Below are 23,910 nucleotides of genomic sequence, written 5' to 3' on the forward strand. Positions count from 1 at the left end.
CACTCGAACATTGTGATGAAGAAGCCATACTCACATCTAAGATGAGGCAAGGAAGGAAACATTCTAAAGTAGGTAGTAACCAGCAAAACCACAATGGGAAACAAAAACATTCAAACTGAGCATAAAGCTGCCTTGGTCTTTTCTAACCCCAGGAGAATCTTGATAATCTTTTCTGCCTCTGAGTCCACAATCTCTACGCCAGATCTGCTTGCCCAATCAATGATCTTTGTCGAGTCTATAGAGTGCAACGGCAAAAATTTTTTCATTCGGTGCAACATCCGGTTCCTTGCCCAAGTCAGAATGCATATGGTTGGTAGAGGGGGTTTGCACCTTCCTTCCTTCGTCCCAGCAGGAGTTTGGACGTGGCAACCTTTACGCCCTGAAGGGCCTTGATCCGTTGAACACTTCGAACACTCACGGGGACGGGATTTAGCTCTCCGACCACGGAGGCTGAGATTTGCTGAGATTGCGGGACGGAACCATCAACGAGGGATGATGAGAGATCCTCAGGAGACAGTGGGGCAGCCGGCGGATGGCTCGATGAAGACGGAGAGAGGAGGGGATCTTGGTCAGAGAGGTTGAGGTTCTAAGTGCGGTTCTTAAGAGACTGCGAGTGAAGAGACCGGCCATTTGAAACGGGCCCAACCGAAGCCACTTACCTGCCCACCTGGCGAGGAGCGACGCCGTTCAATGGGCTTTGTAGAATGTGGCAAGCCCAGTTGGCAAGGAGAAACAACTCGGCCCAACTTCATACCTGGCCCAGCTCCATATTCTGGCACAATTCACAGCTCGGATTCCGAGAATCGAGGCTTAAGCCATGTCGGACTGTCATCCCTCATGTCACGCCCCCGCCTCTGCGAGGCACGTGAGGCACCCAGTGTCCACGTGGAGGCCACATGAGGGGGGAACACGGGGCTCCCCTGCCAGATATTGTCCGGTTCTGGGGCTTCACGCAAGCGTCCTTCACCCCTCCCCGGTTTTGTTTTCCACCCAAAACGCGTCTGCAGGATTTAGAGTCACCCGCCTCATATGCCCAGGCTCTGGAACGAGTCTTTCCGATGTGGGACTATTGGGCTTCACACCCTTCCCACCATCGGACAAGAGCCGTCCTCGGCTCTGACACCAAATGTCACGCCCCCGCCTCTGCGAGGCACGTGAGGCACCCAGTGCCCACGTGGAGGCCACATGAGGGGGGGAACACGGGGCTCCCCTGCCAGATATTGTCCGGTTCTGGGGCTTCACGCAAGCGTCCTTCACCCCTCCCCGGTTTTGTTTTCCACCCAAAACGCGTCTGCAGGATTTAGAGTCACCCGCCTCATATGCCCAGGCTCGTTCTTTGTAACAACCCAGGACCTCACCCAAAATGGCTAGCCGGAAGTTTTATTTGGGTTCATTGATCCTGTATAAGTACCCAAGATCTACCCAGCGAATAACCGATGTGGGACTAAACACACGCCCGCACGTATCCTCACATACTCCCCCCGTTCAAGCCTTGACGTCCTCGTCAGGCTAAGGGTTCAAATCCATTCAAATCTAATCATTAACACCACGATCGGTCCGTGGTCAACCCCAATGGATCTGTGCTGCAGTGTCCCCTAGTCCACATAAGTTATGGGCCGGGTCCACTCTGATACCATTTGTAACAACCCAGGACCTCACCCAAAATGGCTAGCCGGAAGTTTTATTTGGGTTCATTGATCCTGTATAAGTACCCAAGATCTACCCAGCGAATAACCGATGTGGGACTAAACACACGCCCGCACGTATCCTCACACCTCATGCGCCCATTATCTTGAATACTAGAGAGGGAATTTGAATTCACACCTTTCAGGTAGAGATGGGCATTGGGCCGGGCCGCCCATGGCCCGCTTGCTACAGTAACGGGCCGTGCCTAGCACGACCCATAAAAGGGGGCCAGGCTGGGTTACGATTTTCTGGCCCGCGGGCCGAGCCCGGCCCGACTTATAAGAGCCTGGGCTGGCACGATTCGTGGGCCAAGCACGGCACGGCCCGCGAGCCAGCCCGGCACGGCCCATAAGGGCCTGGGCTGGTACGATTCGTAGGCTAAGCACGGCACGGCCCGCGAACCAGCCCGGAACGGCCCATAAGGGCCTGAACCGGGCCTGGGCCGGGCCAGGCACGGCTCGTCCCCCTTAAAATAAATGAAAATAAAATTTTTTTAATAAATTAATAAATATTGGGAACTAAGGATTTATTAATATAAAGCCACCTTAATAGTGGGGGGTTTGGCATAGACCCCTACCAGTTTATTAATTTAAATCAAATTGGTACATGAAGGGAGGTTTGGACCTTGGTCTGACCTCCAGAATACAATAAGAAAGAAAAAAAAATAGAGATGACTCACTTTAACAATTAAAAAAATAAAAATGTACAATTACAAAAAATTAAGAAATAAAAATAAATGATCAAAATCTTACTAATCATCAGTATTTACTGTAGTGTTTGTATCATCATCATTAGAGGATGTTGTATCATGTCCACCTTTATCTTGAAGTCTCGCTTCAGCATCAAACCAATCTTTGAAGCAGAGAAGCATCTCAACCGTTCCGCCAGTCATCCTACTTCTCTTTTCGTCAAGAACACGCCGACCTACACTAAAAGCGGATTCCGATGCTACTGTGGACATCGGCACAGCTAAAATATCGCGTGCAATTGCGGACATAACAGGATATTGATTTTTAACACTCCTCCACCAAGATAATACATCTAGACTCTCTATTTAATTTTCATCATATGCAGACTGAAGATCATTTCGTAAATAAAATTCTAGTTCACTACTTAAAGATGAAGAAGATGAAGATGAACTTGAAGCATGTGTGTGTTTTCTCTGTGCAATGAATGAAAAAATAGATGACGAACGAGAACTACTAGAAGAAGAAATAGAGCTTTGTACGGAAAATCTAGATCCACGAATTTTTTCATCATATATAGCATAAATATCATAAAGAAGTTGTTTTACCTCAATTTTAGCAGGTTCAGGTTGAATTATATTTTCACAATATGCATCAAGTAAAATTAGTACGCCATTCAATTTAACTCTTGGATCAAATACGACAGCTAAGTTATGCATAGGACATATCTTGTCCCAATACTCATTCCATTTAGATTCCATTTGTTCAATAATAGGCATTAAAACATCATCATATCTATGTTCTGCAAATTTTTGACTAATCATATATGCTTGTTGTAAAAATGAACATGAAGTTGGATAATAAATACCAGAAAGAACATTAGTAGCATTATAAAAACTAAGCAAAAAATCTTCCAAAATTTTTTCTTTATTCCAATCAATTTCAGTCAATGTAAAGCCTAATCCACGATCATTAATATATGCACTTAATAAGTTTTTATATGGGTATGCATCATGTATCATGCTATATGTTGAGTTCCAACGAGTAATTACATCAAGTTTAAATTTTTTAAAATATTTACCATGATTTATACATAGTTCCTTAAATTCTTGAAGTCTTGATCTTGAAGCATGAATAAAAGAAACTGCATTTTTAATTTTTGAAATGACATCTTGAATCATGCCCATGCCCATGCCAGCTTGAACAGAAAGATTTAAATATGACATACACATCTAATATGCAATAAATTTTCATTTAATATGGGATGCAATAAGTCATTTAATAATGTAACAGCAGAATTATTATTAGATGCATTATCAAAAGTAATAGACATAATTTTATCATTAATATTATATGAACATGCAGTTTGATAAATGGCATTTGAAATTTGTTGCCCAGAATGTGGAAAATCAAAAGCACGAAAAGCAAGAATACGTTTATTTAATTGCTAATCATTATCAATATAATGAGCAGTAATAGCAATAAAACAATTACTACCTACAGATGCTGACCAAATATCAGAAGTTAATGAAACTTTTACATTTAAAGTATAGAGTGTTTCAATTAAACTTTGTCTCATTGCTAAAAAGTTAGTCATAGCTACTCTTCTAAATGTACGCCTACTAGTTCTTTTGTAAGTAGGTTGTAGGTTTAATTGAACATATTCTTCAAAATTAAAAGATTCACATAAACTAAAAGATAATTCATCCTTAACTATCCATTTTACAAGTGCTTTTCTTTGATTTTAATGATTATATGCAAAATTACCTAAAAGTGATCCCCCTTGTATATTAAGGGTACTTTGAAGACGAGAATCATGCATCCTATGACTCTCTTGATGTTCTTTTAAATGGCCTGTTCCCCCACTACTACTACAACTATAAAGTTTGGCACATTTTTTACATTTTGCTTTTCAGACTCCATCAACCATAATTCTATCAAATTCATTCCATATAGCACTAGTCTTCTTACGAGAAGAGGTTTGATCTTCACTCGGTTCACTAGTTCTAGAGGAACTAGGAACATGGGGTTGGGGATTAGTTTCTTCTCCCTCAGAAACAGGAGGAATGCCAAAATGACTTTCCTCAAAAGATGACATATCTAAATTGACGAATGCAAAAAATAAAAACTAACCACAAGGAGAAATTGAGTAGAGGACCCGAGGTAGAGCCGAGATTTGTGAGCTTCCTCTTGTGCTCTCAACAAGAACATCCTTCTCTTCTCAACAAGAACCTCCTCTTGTATAGTACTTGAACACTTGCTAAATGCAAACTAAAAATTAAATTGCTAGAAGAGCACTTGCTAAATATTGCTAGAAGAGAGAAATAGTAGTAGTAGAGAAGGAGAGAAGAGTTGGTTTGGTGTGGTGAGAATGAGAGAGGAAAGGGGTATTTATAGGACTCCAAATATTTTTTTCCCAAAATATCCCTCAAATTAGCCGTTTTATAATTGTTGGGAGGGGTATTTTGGGTAAAAACCAAAAATAGCCGTTATGGCAACGGTTTTTTTTTTTGCCAGACGGGCCATGCCAGGCACGGCCCGTAACGGCTATTTTTTGTTAGCCAGACGGGCCGTGCCTGGCACGGCCCGTAACGACTTTTTTTTTTTGCCGTACGGGCCGTGCCAGGCACGGCCCATCTCGTGCCAGGGCCCGGCACGGCCCGCCACCCCACGGGCCTAGGGCCGGGCCAGGCTTAGCTTTTAGGCTAAGTGGGCCGTGCCTGGCACGGCCCTTTTAGTAATAGGCCGGGCTAGGCACGGCCCGTTTAGTCTGTGGCCCGGTGGGCTTGGGCCGGGCCAGGCCCGGCACGGCCCGATGTTCATCTCTACTTTCAGGTTTGCTGCTTCTATCGATGCTTCAACCACCAAAAATTTCGGATGGAATGGTTATCTACTAGATGGAGTCAGACCTTGCAATTTGGCTAGACTCACCTCTCTCCCACTGACGGACATGTTGAGTCGATGAAAATAAAATCTAACATCCTCGTCGAGCTAAGAGTTCAAATCCATTCAAATTTAATCACAAACGTCACAATCCGCTCATGGTCAACCTCTAAGAACCCATGCTGCAGTGTTCCTATACGACCCAGCCTTTTAAACAAATTAGGCCTGGTCCATTTGACCGGCCCAATTGAATTTGTGCTAAAACACACACACAAAAAAAAACCTTTGGAGGGAGAGGACTTCTGATGGGAGTTTTCTTCCTCTTGATATCGCCGGATAGAATTCGACTCCGTGTCGGATTCCGATCGCGACCGCCTCTATTTAGAGGCTCCGCAAGTCCTCTCTCTTCTTTCGAAGCCTCCTCTCCGAGCGATCTCTGTTCTTTCTCCCTCATTCTTCTTCTACTTTCCATTGAGCTCGCAGTTGCGCATTATTGTGTTCACCAAAAATGGGGACCACCGGACGCCGCCAAGGCCGACGTATCATCCTAGCCTTCTTCCTCTTTCCTTGCACTTCTTCCTTCGAGCTGGAATCACGGCCGCTAGCCAAGAAATCGGCCAAAAATGGACCAAGAAAGAGATCCCATGTTTGCCTTGTTTCAGTCTTCTCCTTCTGTGTTCATTGTCACCGGTCATCGAAAAAAGGCCAAGTTATGCCACCCTTAGGGACCCCTGTATTCGTGTGACTGTGGTTGGGGAGATAGCCATGATAAAGAGTCAATTTTAAGAGTTTGAAGGTGAGTGGTGCGATTGATTTTCTACCCTTCTTTGCGCCGGCCGACCACCGTTGCTGGTGTTGCCATGGCCGAAGGGCCGCCCAAGGCCATCATCTCTAGGGGTTGGCCCACCTTGGTCAGCCCCCCTCTGATCCAAGAAGAGGAAGGGAGAGGACAACTTTCCCCTATTATGGAGAAGAGAGCCCTCTCTCTTCTATCTCCTCTCTTTTAATTTTCTCTCTCTTATTTCTCTCTCTACCTAGATTGTTTCTCTCTCTCTCTCTTATTTCTCTCTCTTTACATGGCTCTATGGACTGAGTAGGAGGGTCCCAGATGTTTTTATTGTAGACCTAGATCGACCCCAGTAGAGGGTCTTAGACCAATGTCGCTGCGACCACCCGTCGTGCTAGCTTTACGCAGACCATCATTGAGTGCCATTGGATTCTATCATCATGAATCTCTATTATATTACTAGTATTGTGGTCTGATTCTCGTTTCATGATTTGATTGGTTGGATTGGCTAGAGCGGACCGATCCGGATCATCGGACGCTACTACCTAGTCGACCATGTCCGTCTTGCATCTAGCTATTGTTAGCCACCATTGAACCTATAATTGATAACTGTTGATCTATTTTCTTGATTTGGATATATGTTTTCTGATTAGATGGATTGAGTTACGTTGTATTGACTGATTTAAACAAATGGGTGTTGTCATCTAGCTAGCCTCGTATATCTTCCTATATTAATCTATTGTCATGCTCATCCCTAATTTTGTATGGCTATTGTCATTCGGGCAAGAAGAAGCCTAACGAGATCTTATACTCTAGTTTCTCTCTCTTATTGTTGGTACTTTCTGTCTTTAGCTTGATTTGAAAAAACCTTTGGTTGAGGGGGTTGTTGGATAGTCCCAGGTTGCTACGTGATAGTAGACCTTGTAGTGAACCTATAGAGAATTCTAGTTTGACGGATACTTCGGATAATTTTTGATGTTGACTTAGTTCTATAGAAGAACAATCTTTTGGACAAGAGGACATTGAGCAGTGTACTGTGCAGCTCGGTTCGTAGATTATGGTAGTCTGTATGGGTTGTCAGCAAAGAGGTAAGAATCTTTGTACACTGACCTGCATGATATAGATATTTTTGCACTTGTTTATGTATGAAATGCTATGATCCAGATAAGTAAAAAGTAAGAATAGTTTTATGATGGTTTTAATATTAAATCATATTTTGATCATGTTTGCTTGTGATTGATAGTATGATAGGTGCATATATGAGCATAAATTACACTTGCATGATCGGACTAATGGATGTGGTGCTCTAGACTAAGTATGTTATTATTGGTTGCCCCATCACGGGCTGAAAACGTGACCGTGGTTAGTCTAAAGCCGAAAATAAAGATAAAAAGGAATTGATGTGTGGATATGAACTTGATTAAATGAATAGGAACTTTGGACTTATTTCGTTACTGGTTGCCCCATCACAGGTCGGAAATGTGATACTATTGGTTGCCCCATCATAAGTCGAAAATATAAAACTAGTGGTTGTCCTGTCATAAGCTGAAAATATGATACTATTGATTACCCCGTCATAAGCCAGAAATGTGAAACTACTGGTTGCCCTATCACAGACTGAAAATGCAATACTATTAATTACCCCATAACGGGCTAGAAATTTGAAACTACTGATTGCTCCGTCACAGGCTAAAAATATGATATTACTGATTGCCCCATCACGGGCCAAAAATATGACCGAAATTTAGCCCAAAGACGAAAAGATAATTGATTTGGATCAAATAAAAAAGAAATAGAATGAAAAGCATTGAAAACACTAATGAAGATTTATGAGATATCGTATGAGATATCAAGCCGCTTGATTTTTAGCCTCAAGCCACTCCATTTTCAGCCAGGCGACCCCTGCCTCGCACTGATGGCCAGCGATCGCGGAGCGGGCTTCGACCAGATGCGCTTCGGAGGTGCGGAGCTCCGACCTGGCCAAAGCATGCGAGGCCTTCTCTTCCTCGAGCTGCTCGACCTCGGCAGCCTCCATTCTTACAGTGGCCTCCCTCCGCGCAGCCTCGGCTTCGCTGAGTGTCCTCTCGGCCTCCTCCTGCCCCCTCTGGCTCCTCCGAGCCTTGTCCCGACAGTCGGCTGCCACAGCGACTAACATGTCGACCTCGTGAAGATGCTGTAAAGAAGGAAAAATAGGGGTAAGCAGAGGTCAAGAGTTCAAAAGAATATGAAAGTTAAGGCAAAAAGTTAACTTACCCGGATGGCGGAGCAGTAGGTTTGATCGACAAGGCTGCCAAAGTCAGCAACCTCAAACTCGGCCCGATCGACCGGAAGCATTGCGCAACGAAATACCTGGCGTGCAGTTTGGCTGTAATGGAGGGCTAAGTCGTCCTCGTAGACTACCCACTTCGGGCAAAAGGGCCTCCTCTCAAGGGCGGCTCCCAGCCCTTGACGAGCTCGGAACATTGGCCCTTGAAGAACTCAAGGGGTCAGACCTTGCCGAGCTCGGCAGAGAAGAGCTCGGGACCCCGAGACCGCTGCCCGGCTCGGGATCCGAGCGCCGCAAACGAATGACCTGGCGACTTGGCCGCTGGAAAATTAGGAACGTGCAAGTGGGGGCCACTGGATCCCTCGCGCCCCTGGAAGAGCTGGAGCTCACGTGCTTGGTGGGGGGAACTTCCTTCCGGATGAAGTCGGAAGTCTCGGCCTCGGGATCCCTCGCCTCGGCCCAAGCAAGAGTCGAGGCCGGCCTAGCCTTCTTTCTGGGCTCGGGCTGGGCCCCGCCGGCCTCGGCCACCCTCTTCTTGTTTCGGGCGAGGAGAGCTGCATTCCTAGCCACCATCTGTGCAATGTCTGAAAAGAAGAAAAAGTTCAAGTGTTAGATCGGCACCAAAAATGATGAAATGATGATAAAAAAGGAACAAGTAAAGCAAAGAACGACAAAACAGAGGAGGAGCAGTACAACCGCCCTTACCCTAGGGACGCGCCGAGCTCAGGCCGACGTTCACCAGAGCCTCCTCGCTCAGGAGGTCGTTCAGAAGGATATCTTCCTCGAGGCTGTGGAGAGCGTCGAGAGTTTGGGGGGCTTGTTGACGGCCTTGAGCCGGGGCTACCCCCACCTCGGGTCAAATCTCCACATGTGCTCGGAGGAGAGAAAGAAAAATTTCTTCTTCCACCCACAGATGGAGGAAGGAGCACCTCGGAAGAACGGCCTACCGTCCCGAAGGGCGGGTAGAGCCATTCCCCGTCTGCCGGGTTGGACTTCAACATGAAGCACCGGTGAAAGACGTTCACCGAGGTCAGTATCACGGGCGCAAGTTAAAGGGATAAGAAACCGATAATGGTTTTCCACGAGTTTGGAGCGAGCTGCACTGGGACGAGCTGATATGCCGCCTGGAGCTCGTTCACAAACCCATACAGGGGGAATCGCAGGCCGCTCTAGAGTGTCTCTACGTACACCCCGATCCGACCTAGAAGAGATCTCGTCACTCGGTCTTCCGGCCCTGTGGGCTCAAGGCGAAACCTGTGCTAAGGGAAAAATCGGGCGCGGATCAACTCCAACTCCTCCTCGGCCAAGCTGGACCCGACTTCGTCGGGGCCATGACCCGTTTCCGACACGAGCTCCCTCCTGTGAGATAGGTCTCTACCGGAGAACGAGACATCGCCTGACATTGCTGTGAATAGAGGAAGACAAAGAAGGAGGAAGACAAAAAAGGAGGAAGGAAAGAAAGGCAAAAACCCTCTGAGCAAACGAGAGAGAAGGACCTACTGTGGGTTTCACCGAAGGTGCCGACAACCGAAAGTGAAGGACTGAGACGATTGCCGGGAAACGCCTCGGAGCGCCGCCAGGAAAAACTAAACAAAGATCGAAAGACAAGGGAGAAGAAAGTAGAAGAAGAAGAAAAAACCAACAACAGTGGCGGCCAAATGAGAACTTTTAGGGCCACGCCGGGCTTTATATAGACCTTTCCGATGGCCCAGATCGATAGAACCAGATCCCGCCTTCCGTCTAGATCGCACCACGTGTCGGCCCCGAAAACCGAAGTGGCATATCAACCTAGATCGATACTTTAAAAGCAGAATTAAGGTGGCATCCCGTAGGATCCCGGAGCCTCATCATTAACCCACGGCTCAAAACTGCCTCGAAAATTAAAAGGCGTCCTCGTGCCCTCATTAAAAATGCCTCGAAGCGCGCGGAACGGCGGAGCAATATAAAGCTACCTGGCCCCACCAGTGTGATAAAGATAATTACTTCCTTCGTCCGAGCTCGTAAACAGCTCGAACTCGAAAGTCGGAGGATAGTGTTGGAAAAAAAATGGATTGCCCCAAAACACGTGGATGCATCGCCGGCACGTGATGACGGGCGCCACGGCAGCAACCCTCAAGGCGTCCGACCTCAAAGGCGTCCGGCCCCAGCACGCCCGACCTCAGAGCTCACAGCCTTGCAGCCTTGATCTCGGCTAAGCTGAGCCCGATCGACCTTAAGTCCGAAGAAGTCCTAGTCAAAGGATGAAGCAGACCTCTCCCCTCCACCGGGAATCAAGCCCCTCTCCTTCTCATCCGGGATCCAATCCCGTAATCTCCGCCTGAGCGACTGCCAACAATTAAATGCGCACGATCTCTATGGATCTCCAGCCAGCCCAAAATCTCAGGCCAACCACGGCAACTCGTTGACTCACTCAATCCCGTCCAGTCACCCACGACAACTTATTAATTCACACGATCATGCCCAATCATGACGATGACTCATTAATTTGTCCAGTCACATCGCAGGTAACCATGACACCCCTCCTATAAAAAGAGGAACTTCTTCCTCTCGAGGAATGGGCCAACTTCTGACTCTGACTTCTACATACAAATTATCTCCTTCTCCACAAAAGCCCCCGCTGACTTAAGCATCAGAGGGCCGGCGCCGGAAACCTCGGCCACCGAATTCTTGCAGATCCTCCGGAGGACGCAGCCCGCCGACGCACCACCTGCCGAAGCTCCTCCTTCTCTGCCAGTGGTCACCCCCGGGTCCAATTTCCAGCAACATTAGTATTTCCATTTCTTATTAATTTGTTATCCTTTAGATTATCAGAATTATAGGTAGCATTGTAGAAGCCAAAAGTCTTTGAAGATTCAAAGCATTCAAACGCCAGCATCTTCTTCTCTCAATTTCGGTGACAAGCTGATGGCACTCCTACGCAATTACCTAGCCTAGCTGCAGACTTGTTATACCATTCCGACAAAAAAAGAGAAACATTGAGCCTTACCCACTCCCACCACCTCCTCATCTTCCATCACCTCCTCCTCTGCTCCAAACCCCACCGTCGTCCTCATTTTTCTCCCTATCTAACTCTGTTCCGAGCCTCATCTTCTCCTACTAACTCCTCCTCTTCCAACATCTGCTCCTCATTCTCTCTAAACCTTGCCAATGTCGTCAACCATCCTCTCCATCCCTCCTCATCCATCCCTTCTATCATAACCACTGATCACAAAGGTATTTCAATCCTATAAGTTTAATATGTTCATAATATGATAGAATTCTATGAATCCAGATAAATAAATACAGACGGCGGAAGTATATTGAACTACTTCACTAAATTAAAGGGCCACTTTGAATTTTTCTAGCACTCGAGAGATACTACGTAAAACTAGCTCAACATTAAAAAGATGCCTAAGTTTTTTTTTTCTAAAATATATGTAATACATAGCAAATAATAGTTGTTACATTATTTCCTAATATTTTAGTGAAGTAGGATTTTTTTTCAAAAAATATCTTCCTTGTTTTGGGTGAAGCAGCGGTCCACAATTCACGTAGCGTAAGAAAGCATGAAAACTGCAGACTGAAGTTGCCTTGAGCCTACTTTGGCTGACGTTTTCTCCGCATGGCTAGGAGATCCATCGCATCCTCCATCCCTTCGATTTCTGTCGCCAGAGATTGGTGGGATTACGGGGCTTAACAGGCATTTAGGGCTCCCTCTGGTCAAAAAGCCGAGCTATCAAGTGGTAGTTAAATATATATACATATATACACACACATATACGTATGCACACGCAAAATTAAGTCATAAAAAATATAGACACCTCCCCGAGTTGCTAACTGGTTGTTTGTAAAAATATCAAGATGCTAATCCAATCAGTCTCCCTTGGCGCATTTCTTTTTCTCGAGAAACTTCCCTGCAAGTTGTTCTTATTTTCCTAGCCCGGACTCGGAATTTTTAAATTAAAAGTATGTGAGGGTGAGGGTGAGGGTGAGGATTTAGGACAAAACTATCGGTGTGAAATATTGACAGTGCCGTGATAGGGTTTTTTTTTATTTTTTTCCGGTACAGAGGGACCAACGAACCGTGAAAGAAGAAATCATTAATGAGAACATAGATACCGACCACCCATAATATCAAGTTGTCCTTATTTTTCTAGCCCGGACTTGAGAAAAGTCCCCAACCGCCGCTTCCTGGTAAACTTCTTGGTTAATAAAATACTGAAACTAGTCTCAAAGACGTTGCCAAGCCTTACTCTATATTATCTCAAGTTTTTCAAAGCCGTCTTGGTGGAGGACTAGTCACCTCGGCATGAAGTCAGCGATGGTACACCATCAACTTCTGTCCACACCATCAAGTTTTGTTGACCAGCTATTTTGAATTAAATTTTGAGTTGCTATAAATAATACTTTATATGAACTAGAAGACACTACTAAAAATACGGTTGCTCAGAAACGGAGGAGGAGAGTAGAGATGGCTTGTAAGAGAGAGTTGCTGCTGCTCCTGCTGTTGTTGCAGCTGCTGGTAGCAGCAGCATCCTCGTCGGAGCAGCTCATGGCGTTGCCCGGCTGCCATGATAAGTGCGGGAACACCGCCGTCCCCTACCCCTTCGGCATCGGACCCGGCTGCTTCAGAGGAGGCTTCGACATCACCTGCGACGGCGGCAGCCCGAGAGCTCTCATCCCGGATCTGGACTTGGAAATCGAGATCACGGATATATCATTAGCACCAGCCGAGGTACGTGCAAAGATACCCATGTCCTACCAGTGCTACAACGAGACCGCCATGGTCTCCAAAGTAACGCCCAAGGTCGACCTCACGACGCGGCCGGCCTACATTTTCTCGAGCACCCGCAACAAGTTCACCGCCTTGGGCTGCTTCACCCTGGCGCATCTGGCTGCCTACATCGAGGAGGATGACTACCAGTACGGCGGCGCCTGCGTCTCCTACTGCTGGAATGAGGAGAGCATCGCTAATGGCTCCTGCTCCAACATGGGATGCTGCCAGGTCTCCATCCCGAAGCAGCTAAGCTCCATAGATATCTACTTCCGAAACTATGGCTACAGCGATACTTGGAATATCAGTCCCTGCAGTTATGCCTTCCTGGTGGCCCAGGACTCGTATAACTTCAGCAGATCTGATCTCTCCTACGATTTCGCCGTCAAGCACCGCAACCATACCCCGGTGGTGCTAGATTGGGCCATACGGAACCAGTCTTGCCAGGATGCAAGAGTGGATCCAACAACCTATGCATGCCGCAGCAACAACAGCATCTGCAGCGACGCAAGCAATGGCCCCGGATATCTCTGCAGCTGCTTGCCGGGATATGATGGCAATCCCTACCTTCACGATGGATGCCAAGGTTACTCTACCTTCACCCTTCGTTGTACTAATATATCCCTATCATTTTTGTGGTTTCATGATTGCTTCAATTGAATCTGCAGACATCGACGAGTGCAAGCTCCCGGAGCAGTATCCTTGCCATGGGATTTGCGTGAACAGACCAGGGAATTATAGCTGCGCCTGCCCTCAAGGAACGCAGGGTAATGCAACGACGGAAAGCTGCAGGCCGCTCCGAGGCAAAGACAAGTTTCCCTTGCTAGCAATCTTGGCTGGAGGTAAGTCTTCTATCAGTTCAGTTCAGTTCAATTCTATGTATGACCTACCCACCGGACGCGCAACCCATGCGATGAATCGACCAGATCTCATACCTGCCATTAACTTCTGGGGAAAAAATAATATGGGTTTTGGTGCTCAGAAAATTGGGCCATGAAAATTCTGAATAAGGCACATACATATAGCTGCTTGCAATTACTAATTAATTTATACATGAAGGGGAGCTTATATGTGGGAAGGGATGGGATGGGATGGTCCAATAGACAAAAGATTCATGGGGCACTTTAAGAGAAGCAAGTCAAACTCCAAACAACAGAGTCCAACCCATTCGAACCAAAACATTGCACTGACCTATATACTTTCTCTGCAAAAGTTTAGAAGTACTCCAAGTATTCTTAAAAATCAATCTGTGCCGTGCCAAGAATTTCCTCGTTTGCATTTTTCGATTCACTATTTGCTCTCTTTGCTATTTGCAGGCATCAGTGTTAGCACTTTCTTCATAGTTCTCATTTGCTATATCCTTGCAAAGAGAAAGCTCGTTACGACCAAGCAAAAGTTCTTCGACCAAAATGGAGGGTATCTGCTGCAGCAACAAATCAGTTCAAAAGGTGTTGCATTTAAGATTTACACTGTTGAAGAACTAAAAAGAGCAACGAACAACTTTAACACGGACCGAGTGTTAGGACAAGGAGGCTTCGGCACCGTTTATAAAGGGATCTTCGAAGACAAAACAGTAGTAGCCATCAAGAAGCCTAAGAAAATGGAAGTGGACCAAATTGAAGAATTTGCGAAGGAGATGTTTATCCTTTCCCAAATAAACCACAAAAATGTGGTTAAGCTCTTAGGCTGCTGCTTGGAAATTAAAGTTCCCATGTTGGTTTATGAATTTGTCTCCAACGGTACCCTCTCCGACCACCTCCATGGGAGAAATCAGAATTCCTCGCTTAACTTGGATATGCGTCTCACGATTGCTGTAGAGTCTGCGGAGGCACTTGCCTATCTGCACTCCTGGGCCTCTCCACCTGTGAGGACCCGTGCGGGCGTGTGTTTAGTCCCACATCGGTTATTTGCTGGGTAGATCTTGGATACTTATACAGGATCAAGAAACCCAAATAATAACTTCCGGCTAGCCATTTTGGGTGAGGTCCTGGGTTGTTACAAATGGTATCAGAGCGGACCCGGCCCATAACCTATGTGGACTAGGGGACACAGCAGCACGGATCCATTAGGGCTGACCACGGACCAATCGTGGTGTTTGTGATTTGATTTGAATAGATATGAACCCTTAGCCTGACGAGGCGTCAGAGCTTGAACGGGGGGAGTATGTGAGGACCCGTGCGGGCGTGTGTTTAGTCCCACATCGGTTATTTGCTGGGTAGATCTTGGATACTTATACAGGATCAAGGAACCCAAATAATAACTTCCGGCTAGCCATTTTGGGTGAGGTCCTGGGTTGATCGTGCCCATCTATAAAATACGATCGTGCCCTAGGCACGATCGTGGATGAAGAGAGGAGAATGGGAGAGAGGGGAGGGGGGGGCGGCGGCGTTGGAGGGGATCGTTGGAGAGGCCGATCGTCGGAGGAAACCGAGCGTCGGAGCCGAGAACCAGTCGGCCGTGGAGGAAGCCGGAAAGCCTCTCCTCCCTTCCCCACAAACCGGGAGAAAAACTTTGGACCCGTGCGGGGAAAATCCGAGTTTCCTCTCCGATTCCTCGCCGGAAAGATCACCGGAGCACCTCGTCGGGCTGAGGTAAGTGCAGCACCTTCCCTTGCACTCCATTTACTAGGTTTAGGGCCGGTGAGATCGCCGGAGAAGAGTCCGAAACAGGGATACCCTGTTTTGGCTTCTCTTTTTCGGATCTTGCCGCCGCCGCCGGCCGCCGGTTGGTCGGGATCCATGGTATTGGGGGTCGGTCGGGTCTATGTGAGGGTCGGAGAGAGTTTTCTAGGCTGTGTATGTGATGAGGGAGGGTGGATCCGAGGTCTTCTTCCTCGGGATCCCATCCTCTCCTCCTCTTCCCCTCGTCGGTTGGCCACCGGCGGCAGCAACGGCGGTTGGGTGCCGTCGGGTGGGGGCCGAGCCACTGTCAGTGGCCTTTCCGTGGAAGAAATGGAGGAAGGAGGAGGGGACAGTGTTGGTTGGAAAGAGGAAGAAGAAGAAGAAGAAGGAGGAGGAGGAGAGAAAATAAGAATATAATAATAATAATAATAAGAGGAGAAGGAAAAGAAGAAGAAGAGGAAGAGACTTCTTCTTCTCTCTTTCTCTTGGCCGGCCACCATCGCCGGTGACTGCAGTAGGGGTGGCCGGCGATGGTTCGACCAATGGTGGCCGAGGATTGGGCAGGTGGCGGCTGCTGCCCTTGGGCCAAGAAATGGAGAAGGGGAGATGTATTCCCAACCATGAAGAGAGAGGAATCATCCATTCTGTTGGTCTCTTTATCGGGACCGGCCATCATCGCCGGCGTGGCAGCGGCCACGGCTGGCGACGACGTAGGCCGGTGGTACAAGATGGGAGTCGGGCTATCCCGACTGCCCTAGATCTAGGAGGATTGAGATGTTTGGGGACCTGATGATGGACCCCATAACAGATGAGAATTATAGTTCAGAATATTTTAATATTAAATAATTTAGTTTGTGATTTATAATTGATGTTGTAGGGGAAGAGTCAGCGGTGCCAGGAGGTTTTGATCAGGGGACTCAGCACCCCAGCTCGTAGGTTGTAATCCAGATCTGTGTTTGAGTCTGTCTACAATTTCTGTAAGAATCCTTGTACGCCAATCCTACATGATATACATATTTTTGCACTATATATGTTTGATATGCTATGATCCAGACAAAGCAAAATAGTTTTATATTTAATTATATTTTGATCGTGTTGGCTTGTGGTTGGTAGTGTGATGGATGCTTGTATGTGTATAACTTATACCTGCATAATTGAATTTATGGATGTGGTGGTATGGACTAACCATGTTATAGTGATTGCCCTGTCACGGGCCGAAAACGTGACCATGGTTAGTCTAGGCCGGAAATAAAGTAAATAAAAGGGATTGATGTGTGGATGTGAAATTGATTAAATGAACATTGACTTTGGGCCGTCTCGTTATTATGGGTTTGCCCGTCACAGGCTCTAAGTGTGACACTATTGGTTTGCCCGTCACAGGCTCTAAGTGTGACAATGTTGGTTTGCCCGTCACAGGCTCTAAGTGTGACAATGTTGGTTTGCCCGTCACAGGCTCTAAGTGTGACAATGTTGGTTTGCCCGTCACAGGCTCTAAGTGTGACACTATTGGTTTGCCCTGTCACGGGCTGGAAACGTGACCGGGATTTGGCCCAAAGTCGGAAAGATAATTGATCCGGATCAAGTTAATATAGAATGGAAAGAAAAAGCATTGAAAACATTAATGAAGATTTATGAGCTATCGTATGCTATATCATTCTTGCGTAGTTGGACTTTCATTGATATTTGACGTACATACTTATATTGATTATTCGAGCCTTTTGATAGCCGGTTTATGATTTCATGAAATGTGCATCGATTTGTCGTGGCTTTCAAATTCATATTATTATTGTGTTGGTATGGATGTGTAGGGATTCTTACTGGGCTGTAAAGCTCACCCCCTTTTTTTCTTTTTCTTTACCAGAGTTGCAGGATGCATAGTTTTGGATGGGATGGGCGCAGAGTGCGAGCACCAGAGTCATTAGTTAGTTAGTTGTTTATCCTTCTTTGATGTCGATGAACATTTGAAGAGCTTGTAAATGAACTAATTTGTTTATTTTGGACATGTCAGACTGCTCTATTTGAATTACTAGATTAATTGTGGATTTATTAGAATTTTTGTTAATCATAGGCCTTGCATGATCTTTAGGGCACTGCTCTAGGGCTCATGCGGCCGGTCGCGTACCGGACCCGGGTGCTGGGTTCGGGGCGTGACACCACCTATCCTGCATTGTGATGTAAAGTCCGCTAATATACTCCTCGACGAGAACTTTACTGCAAAAGTGTCTGATTTTGGGGCTTCAAGGCTTGTTCCCAACGGACCAACTCAGTACGTTTCCGTAATTCAAGGAACCATGGGTTATTTGGATCCAGAATTCCAAGCAGATGGCCGATTAACTAACAAGAGTGATGTTTACAGTTTTGGAGTGGTTCTTCTGGAACTTCTGACAGGGAAGAGAGCAATTTACTCTGAGGGATCCGAGGAGAAGCGCAGCCTTGTAGCAAGTTTCTACAGAGCAATGAACGAGGATAGGCTTCTGCAAATTTTGGACGATCAAGTCAAGGACGATCAAGTTTTTATTTTGTATCAGATTTTTGTATGCTCATTAAGCAACTTTGCATTGCAAAGGTTGGACCAAAAAGAGAGCAGTTGTAAACTTTCTGCAGCAACTCACCTATAAAAATTGCTTATTCATAAAAATTCTGATATTTCTTTCTTTCCAACACGGCCATAAAATGGCACCAATGAGCATCAGAACCACCGACTACGCAGCTTTGGAAAAAATTCTCTTCCTCCAATCCAAACATAGTCCTTCAAAATTTCTATGCGATTACGAGATACCAGCTAAAAGACAAAACCCTCTCGAGATATAATAGCAAAAAAGTTGCAATCCGAGAATAAATGGTCCACAGATTTGATAGAGTGGCAACACAATACGCCTCCTCCCATATTTTTTCCAAACTTCCTTTCAATGCTACCTCTAGTATTGAGCCGTTCTTTCCAATAAAGCCATAAGAAGCATTTTACTTTAAATGGAACTGAAAGGCTCCAAAGTGAGGAGGGAAAGGTACACTTCACTCCTCTAGACTTAATGAACAGATAGTGGGATGCAGAGATGAACGCTCCCTTACTGCTTGGTTTCCAAACAATCTTATCCTCATTTCTATTCAAAGTTACCATGGCAAGCAAAGAGAGTAATTGATTTTGCTGTTTGAAGATCTTCGCCAATTGATTGCTCGATGGTTTAAATTTCCACGACATAATTCTGGAATTAAAAAAAAAAACAGATATAGTACCATTTTTCTTTGTGTTGCTAGCATAGAGGGCAGGAAGGATCAATTTGAGTGGTGCATCCCAAAGCCAGTTGTCTTTCCAAAAATAGGTGTTTTGGCCATTGCCGATCTTGAAGTGAATTCGATTTTAGAAGGCTAGAAGAGCCTTAATGACATCTTTCCTAAAATTAGAGCATCTCTCTAGCGGTTTCCAACACATTGAAAGTTTCAATATCCTATCATATGCAAATTCAATTTGTTTTCTTCAAATGCGCGGGTTTTTCACAATAAACCTCCAACCCCATTTTGCCAAAAGTGCATTGTTAAACTATTGAATATCCTTAATTCCTAACCCTGCTAACTTTTTCAAGCAAATAGTTTTCCAGTTGACCTTGCAAGAGAAGTCATGAGTGATAAAGGTACCGGTCTAGAGAAAAGCTTGCCTATACTTGTTGGTCCTCTTGATCACCCAAGCTAGTAGCTTGAATGGAGACATGAAGATAGAGGTAGTGAAGTAAGAACCGAATTGATCAAGATAAGCCTACCTCCAAATGATAGATACCTGCTTTTCGAAGAAGCCAATCTACTCTCAATTCATTGTAGTAGAATGAGCCAATCCGACTTAGAAGGTTTTGCACAATTGAGTGGTAGATCCAAGTATTTGAAGGGGGTTGGAACCTCGGGACAATTGAGACACCTACTATACTCTAGCCCGTCTTCATGTCTATGGCCGATTTTAGAGATTAAGCTTTTTTGGAAATTGATGGACAACCTTAACATTAGCTTAAAACAAAAGAGGATGGTTTTCAATACTGCACAATGATCTGTCTTTGCCTTAAGGAACACCAATGTATCATCTGCATACTGCAGTATCTTAGTATCTCCAAAAATCCATGGGTTCCCCAATCCCTCATAATTTTTTTCCAAAGCCGCAGCATTAAGCATTCTATAAAGCAGATCCACTGCAAGTATAAACAAGAAAGGAGAGAGTGGGTCACCTTGTCGGAGGCCCCATTTGCAGAAAATCTAGTCACCAAGCTCCTGTTCATGTTGACATTTTGGATGATAGTAGTAGATTGGAGATCCAATTAATCCATCTTGTGGGAAAACTTCACTTAATAAGAAGTCTAATGAGATGAGAGGAGCCAGCTCTATTAAAGACCTTCATGAAATCAAGTTTGCAAATTGCTCCCTCAATGCCTAATCTCTTTGAGTCGTGCAGAATCTCATTGGTACATAGAATGTTGTCCATGAGGTACTTTTCTTTAATATAGGTTGTCTGAGCCGGATCAATGAGATCATTAAGAAAAGGTTGGAGACGGTTGGCCAGAACTTTTGATATGATCTTGATACAGCAATGCACAAGACTGATGGGCCGAAAATTGGAAGAAGCTTTTGTTGCTTCTTTCTTTGGAAGGAGGGTGAGAATGGCATAATTGAGTCTTGGAAGGTCCAAGTTTCTACTGTACAACTGTTGAAAGAGAAAAAAGATATCAAATTTAATCAAGAAAATCTTTGGAAGAAGCACATAGAGAAGCCGTAAAGCCCTACACTACAGTAAAAGGGGAAAAAGACGACGCTTAAATGCCGACGCTAGGCAAAAGCGTCGGCATTTTCTGCACCCGCACCAAATTTTTCCGACGCTGTTGGTGAGTGTGGGAAATTTGGAGTAGTGGACGACGCTTATAAGCGTCGCCGAAGCACCCTTAAAACCCAGCGCCGACCCCAAATCCGCATAGTTGCCCTAGCTACTCCCGATCAACCTCATTCTCCTCTCCGGCGCTGCCCTTGCCTTCGTCTCCGGCGCTGCCCTTGCCTTCATCTCCGGCGCTGCACCCATCTCCCTCCTCTCCGTCGCGGACCGTCCGACTCCTACCTCCTCTCCGGCGTCGACCGACCGACCCCAACGTGCTCCGCCTGAGGTAGCTTTCTTCTACTCCCTCCTCTACCTCCGTCTTGCTTGTTCTCCTCTTTCTTCTCGTGGGTTTTTTTTCTTCTTTAATTTTTTCTCTTGCCCTCAAGCCTTGATCGAGCTTCGCCTCCGCCCGAGGATCTTCTCCTCCTCCCTCCTCTCCTGCGTCGACCGACCGGCCCGAAGTCCCGATCGATCCAGGCCCGCCTCCACCCGAGGATTTTATATTCCAGGTTTATAGATATTTCAAATTTTACTGTAGATGCCTCTGATTTCAGTTCCAGCTTCCATTATTGATTTATTATTGATTATATATTGTTTTTAATCCATTCCTACGATAGTGTGATGTATAAGTAGGGAATCTCCAAAGCATTTGATTTCGTATTTAAGCAAACAATACCTCTTCATTTATGTAAACAATACCTCTGCAACTAATAATTACCCTATAGCTCGTCCTGTGATATGATGCTTCTGAAGCCAAAGCTGACCATAAGGATAAAGAAGCCTATCATCTTCTTCATTATTATCTCCTGATGTTCAAACCCATAAATGTAACTGTTCACTGATGAACACTACAAAACCAGTATGGAATGAGAAAAAATTGAGGGCAGAATCCTAGTTTAATAATTTCGCTTTCTTAGGTTTCCAGATATTCAGTCTTACCATTTATTTCTCACATTACACATATTTATATTTCTAGGTGTATCTATCTCTTTGACTAATTAGTCTTAAACTTCTAGATGTACGAACCAATGGCTCTCTGCCTCGACATTATGAGACTAGGCATCATATTTTCTCACAGTTGATGTCTCTGAGGATCAACAGAGAAAACATAAAAGCAATAATACTCAAGATCTGTACAGGCATTCTAGCACAAAAGAATATTGCTATGATAATAATTAGTAGTGAATACATCCCAGTAGAAAATCAAAGCAAGGTTATTGAGGTAGAAAGTGTAGGACAATGAAAGAGTTTTACCAGCAGGATTATTGAATTTTTATTAGTCATGCAGATTATCATAAGGTTCATAATGGTTTCCTAAATTCTTGAGTAAAGGGTACAATTTTTACCAAAAGGTCTGGGACCCAAAAGTAAACCTTATTCACCAACCTGGAACGATGGATATGGTGAAAAGAAATATGATCCAAATAGACTTAACCAAACTTGAAGGAACCTTAATAGAGTTCACATCAAAGTCTATAAAATTCAGACCTAACATGAAACTGAATTAAAGCAATGCCAAATGTACTGAGTGAGTCTGTCAAGGTCACGAAACCAAAAACAGACCAGACCCACTTATCCCTGTTTAGGATACCAGCTATGAGTTTTTTTTAAGAGCAACAACATTGGTATCTCAAATAATGAGACTTTAGAGCATCATGAAATACGAAAATACATGCTCTTCTGAGAAGCATTATCTTCATTCCAGACAGCATATTCGGACATTTAAACATATCAACAACTTGCAAGGATAAGAAATCAAACAGTAGGTGAGTTGATGTTTCTCGAACTGGCTGTGGTTGACATTCTTAAATAAATTTCATGTGTTCATGCTTGTGTTGGTACATCTATAGGGATTGTAGGTGAAGAGCCCTCTCTTTCACCCCTTTCACCGACACTGTTATCTGCAAACTTTAAGCTTGCTGAGTGGTAACCTTTCTCTTTCTCATTCTCATTCCATTCAGCTGCATAATATACTTCTTCTGTTGCATTTGGTTTCGGGCCTTAATTACATGTGGACCTTTAATTACAAGTGGACCCCATTGTGGGAAATAAATCCGCACGATGGGTAGGGTGCAGCACATGAACATTAATTACATTAATTACTTTGCATTTTACTAATTTTGTTTGTCTTTTTTTTAAAAACTGCAGTTCAATCGGTATTCTAATAGAATGGACAAAAGTTGGATAAATAAGTTAAGATCTAGTACTGAATATTTGGATGGAGTTCGGAATTTCATTAAGTTTGCCTTTGAGAAATCTAATATGAACGGGAAGATTTTATGTCCATGTCAAAAATGTGTAAACGGTTCTGCTCTTGATCCAAAAATTGTTGAAGAACATTTGGTATGGAATGGTTTTCTAAAGGGTTATACTGAATGGGTACTCCATGGAGAGTTCATACCTTCATGTAACCAACCCTCCGATCTAGAAGATACCTTCAATTTTGGATGTAGTGACACGGAACAAAATTCTGTAGAAGAAGATGATATAAGGGGCCTACTTAGAGATGCTCTTGGACATAGTATCAGAACTGTAGGAGAAGATGAGCATGTAGTTATTGATCAGTTCATGCATGTTGAGGAACCTATACATTCTGATGACACAGCTCATTATGATAACTTGGTGAAAGATTGTGATCAAGAACTGTATCCGGGTTGTAAGAATTTTACGAAGATTTCTTTTCTTCTGCATTTATTACATTTAAAATATTTGAATGGGTGGTCCAGCAAGTCTTTTACCATGCTTCTTCAATTATTAAAGGATGCATTTCCGGAAGGTGTTACTTTGCCATCATCTTCATATGAAGCCAAAAAACTGATAAAAGAGTTGGATCTTGGATATGAGAAGATACACAGTTGTCCGAATAACTGCATTTTATATCGTGGTGAAAATAAGAACCAAGAGTCGTGCCGAATATGTGGAACTTCACGATGGAAAAAACATAAAGAAGACGAGAATGATTCGTTGACTGAAAAGGATGCTGCACCAACTAAGAAAAAACCGGCTAAAATTTTGAGGTATTTTCCTCTTATACCAAGATTGAAAAGGATGTTTGCATCACTGAAGACGGCTTCCTCGATGAGATGGCATGACGAAGGCCGTACAAAGGATGGAATGTTACGACACCCAGCGGATAGTCCCGCATGGAAAGCATTTGATGATAGGCATTCCGAATTTGCTTCTGATGTTCGGAGTGTTAGACTTGGTTTAGCTACTGATGGGTTTAATCCATTCCGAACGATGAGCTCAACATATAGCACTTGGCCGGTTGTTTTAATTCCATATAATTTGCCGCCATGGATGTGTATGAAACAGTCTTCAGTAATTCTGTCAATGGTTATTCCAGGTGACAAGGGCCCAGGTAATGATATTGATGTTTTTC

The 23,910-nt window shown here is 44.7% G+C and overlaps 1 protein-coding gene and 2 long non-coding RNA genes across 3 annotated transcripts; all 3 read left to right on the plus strand.

Moving 5' to 3' along the window:
• Nucleotides 1-12,740: 12,740 nt before the first annotated feature.
• LOC120107771 (wall-associated receptor kinase 5-like) lies at nt 12,741-18,300 on the plus strand. The gene is made up of 4 exons (XM_039121202.1): nt 12,741-13,647; nt 13,730-13,903; nt 14,378-14,911; nt 17,831-18,300. Exons 1-4 carry the CDS (start codon nt 12,759-12,761, stop codon nt 18,298-18,300), a joined length of 2,067 nt encoding a protein of 688 aa, XP_038977130.1. The 5' UTR covers nt 12,741-12,758.
• On the plus strand, nt 15,477-17,734 carry LOC120107774. Its single transcript, XR_005509419.1, has 3 exons — nt 15,477-15,652; nt 16,560-16,659; nt 17,544-17,734. It is a non-coding gene; the product is annotated as an uncharacterized LOC120107774 (long non-coding RNA).
• A 3,905-nt stretch (nt 18,301-22,205) lies between the features above and the next one.
• On the plus strand, nt 22,206-22,976 carry LOC120107773. Its single transcript, XR_005509418.1, has 3 exons — nt 22,206-22,294; nt 22,379-22,454; nt 22,677-22,976. It is a non-coding gene; the product is annotated as an uncharacterized LOC120107773 (long non-coding RNA).
• Nucleotides 22,977-23,910: the final 934 nt, after the last annotated feature.

This window comes from Phoenix dactylifera, unplaced genomic scaffold (genome assembly GCF_009389715.1).
Source record: "Phoenix dactylifera cultivar Barhee BC4 unplaced genomic scaffold, palm_55x_up_171113_PBpolish2nd_filt_p 001012F, whole genome shotgun sequence".
Classification (NCBI taxonomy): domain Eukaryota; kingdom Viridiplantae; phylum Streptophyta; class Magnoliopsida; order Arecales; family Arecaceae; genus Phoenix; species Phoenix dactylifera.